Raw genomic sequence first — 3,020 nt, 5'->3', positions numbered from 1 at the left:
GTAATGTTTTTGAAACTCACTTCAGTGTTTAACTAAACAATATTTCAATTAATCTTATATACTGATGAGATTATTTTCTTGATGGCAATCAGCAGAATCTTTGCAACAAGCTATTGTGAACCAGTAGAGAAAGGCCCTGAGAAGAATTAAGTAAGATAGAAAAATAATTCCCTTGTAGAAGGAACAGAAACAGTGTTTTCTATTTTCTGATACTTCAGACTCTCCAAGAGGCTTTATACACGAAAGGAGAAATGGAACAATTAACTTGGTTTGTACAATTCTAAAGTAAAATGACCAGTCTAGGTATTTCAGTAGCTTTTTCCACTATGAAAACACAGAATTTGAATATGAACTCATACACAGGCCTACTTACTTCATGTTCTTATATACAATATATTTACTAAAAGAAATTTCATACCTCACTACAAGATGCAACTGCTCTGTGTAAAGGTGTCAACCATTTGCTGTCTTTGGCATTAACTCTAGCTCCTGCAACAAGAAGAAAAAAATAAATTGAAATATTTTACATAAAATATTTTTAATAAATCTATAGTTATATGTAATCCAAATTGGATAAATGACAATTTAAAAAGTACTTTATTTTATACTTTCTGCTAATAAATTATCCTTAAATTATAAAACAAGATTATCCTTTTAAATTGATGTGATTATTCAATAAAGTATTAGCTTTCTATTAAAAATAAAATAAACATTTTATATGTAGGCTAGAAAAGCCACCTTTAAACAGAGCATATCCAAGGTAAAAATCAGACCCCACTTTAGAATGTTAAAAAGCTCAAATACTTAAATAAAGGAATATAAAAATTTACTCAGAGATAAAATGTAGGCTATTTCAAAGTTTTTATTACAATCTTTACTAACAAATGTATCATGTCATAAAGTAATATAATAATATCAAAATAGTTTTTCAGTCATGATTAAAAACACATTAGTACTACAGTTGTTGTATAAAATGGATACATGGTAATAGACTTAGAAAAAAAACTAAGAAAAAGTAATCAACCCATATAACTTTCTGGGTTATGCCTAACTTTTAAAAAAGGAAATTTTTTAAAACAAATCAACTCTGTACAGTTGTTTAAAAATCACGGAGTCAATGGACAAACACATTTATAAAGTAAGACCAAAAAACTGCATAATTAGAGGGGAGGGGAATCTATCTCCTAAGTAAATCCACTGGTTTGGTACCCAAGTCCCAACCAAATAAAAGAAGCACATGGTAGGATCACTCCACGTATATCTAAGTAGAGAAGCAACAGCCCTGGCTCTTAGAAGTATAGATGAACTGGCTGACAAGTCCTGTTCTATACACAATCTTAGATTTACATCCCAAATCCTAACTTACTCCTTATTTTCTAGATGATGAAATATAGGTACTGCAAATAGCCTAACATCAGAGTCAACTATAGCAGAATCAAGGCTAGAATTCATACCTTCGGATGTTTACATTATTTCTACATTTTGAGTGTGATGGTCCAAGGAATAGTCAAGTACAGTGACTTCATGTTATGGCTCCAAAAATTACTAGCTATGGGTCCCTAAGTAGTTATGTGATCCCTCTGAATCTAAGTTTCTTCATCTATAAAACAGATTTCATAATACCTTGTTACAAAGATTAACACATAATATACCTAGTACACAAAGTACAGATGTGTTACAGGTGATTTAAAAGCCTTGAACATAAGAGAAAATAAAATGAAATGTGGATGTAGGAAACATCCATAAATGCAGCAGCTGAAATTCTAAAAGTAGCTAAGTTCTCTGTGGACTGTGGCAGTGAGGACAATGAAAGAATCAGGAGCCAACTAGTCTTTCAAGAATGCTCAGAGTTAGGCTTTAGGAGAAGGAAGGAAGTCAGCAAAATAAAGAGCCAGCTAGAGAGCATGGTATATTCATTTGGACAACTATCTACCAGGCACTGTGGAGACTAAGGTGATTTGCCTGACCACAGTAATGTCAGCAGTTGTTTGGGGTAGAAGGTAGATAGTACAAATATTTGAAATGTTTACCAGCTGGAAGGGTGGAGCCCCAGACATAGTGAAGAGGCAACATGACTCTAGGGTCCTTCATTCTCCCATTTATCTGCTTAGAACATCAATGGTTCTCTTTAATCCCTGTGCCTCTTTCTACAGGTTTGTATGTATATGCACATATATATACATATATACATATACATATACAGATAGATATATATGGCAGGCAAGCCCTGGTAGTAAGGCCCAAAGGGTATTAACACAGACACCCAGAAGAGACAGTATCCTGGATCAACAAAGGCAAAAAAGAATAAGCTGTCACAAAGAAACCTGAGAAGTCTGATTCAAGGTATTAACAAGAGAATAGAAAGTGGCTGTCAAATACAAAAAAAAAAAAAAAAAAGGTTCCCTAGGTGCTGATAAAGATCTGATACAAAGTAAAAAAAGCAGTAACTGTACAAATAATATACTTTACTTTTATGCAGAAAAAAAAATAAATAAGTATCTATCTTCATACAGTAGTCCCCCTTTATTCCACAGTTTCACTTTCTGCGGTTTGTTACCTGTTCAACCATGGTCCGAAAATATTAAATGGCAAATTCCAGAAATAAAAAATTCCTAAGTTTTAAACTGCTCGCTGTTCTGCATAGTGTCATAAAATGTGGTGCTGTCCTGCTCCCTTCACCCAGGCCATGAATCGTCCCTTTGTCCACATATCCAGTATATGCTACATGTCTATTAGTTACTTAGAAGCCATCTTGATTATCAGATCAAAACTGTCGGTGGTATTATAGTGCTGGTGTTAAGCAACCCTTAACTTTACTTTTATTTAATAATGGCCCCAAAGCACAAGAGCAGTGATGCTGGGATGTTGAATATGGCAAAAGAAAATATAGTATTTCCTTTTTTTTGAGACAGAGTCTCACTGTGTTGCTCGGGCTAGAGTGCCGTGGCATCATCCTAGCTCACAGCAACCTCAAACTCCTGGGCTCAAGCGATCCTCCTGCCTCAGCCTCCCGAGTAGCT

The 3,020-nt window shown here is 34.3% G+C and overlaps 1 protein-coding gene across 3 annotated transcripts in view; it reads right to left on the bottom strand.

Annotated features, from left to right (window-relative positions):
• The window catches only part of ANKRD28 (ankyrin repeat domain 28), a 204,467-nt gene that overhangs the window by 82,682 nt on the left and 118,765 nt on the right, over positions 1 to 3,020 (bottom strand). The window contains exons 1-2 of one of the 3 annotated variants that reach the window (XM_012664131.1): positions 1,455 to 1,517; positions 419 to 489 (exon numbers count right to left, since the gene is read on the bottom strand). The exons of 1 other annotated variant lie outside the window; for it this stretch is intronic. Coding sequence is in view for 1 of the 2 variants with exons in the window: in XM_012664118.1 (XP_012519572.1) it covers positions 419 to 489 (71 nt within the window). In the remaining variant the exon portion in view is untranslated. Of the gene's footprint in view, positions 1 to 418; positions 490 to 1,454; positions 1,518 to 3,020 lie in introns of those variants that run through there. One more of the 3 variants, XM_012664118.1, reaches the window with a different exon arrangement.

The sequence above is a fragment of the Propithecus coquereli genome, unplaced genomic scaffold, assembly GCF_000956105.1.
Source record: "Propithecus coquereli isolate 6110/MARCELLA unplaced genomic scaffold, Pcoq_1.0 Scaffold12, whole genome shotgun sequence".
In the NCBI taxonomy this organism is placed as follows: domain Eukaryota; kingdom Metazoa; phylum Chordata; class Mammalia; order Primates; family Indriidae; genus Propithecus; species Propithecus coquereli.
This window is presented reverse-complemented; position numbering and strand designations above follow the sequence as displayed.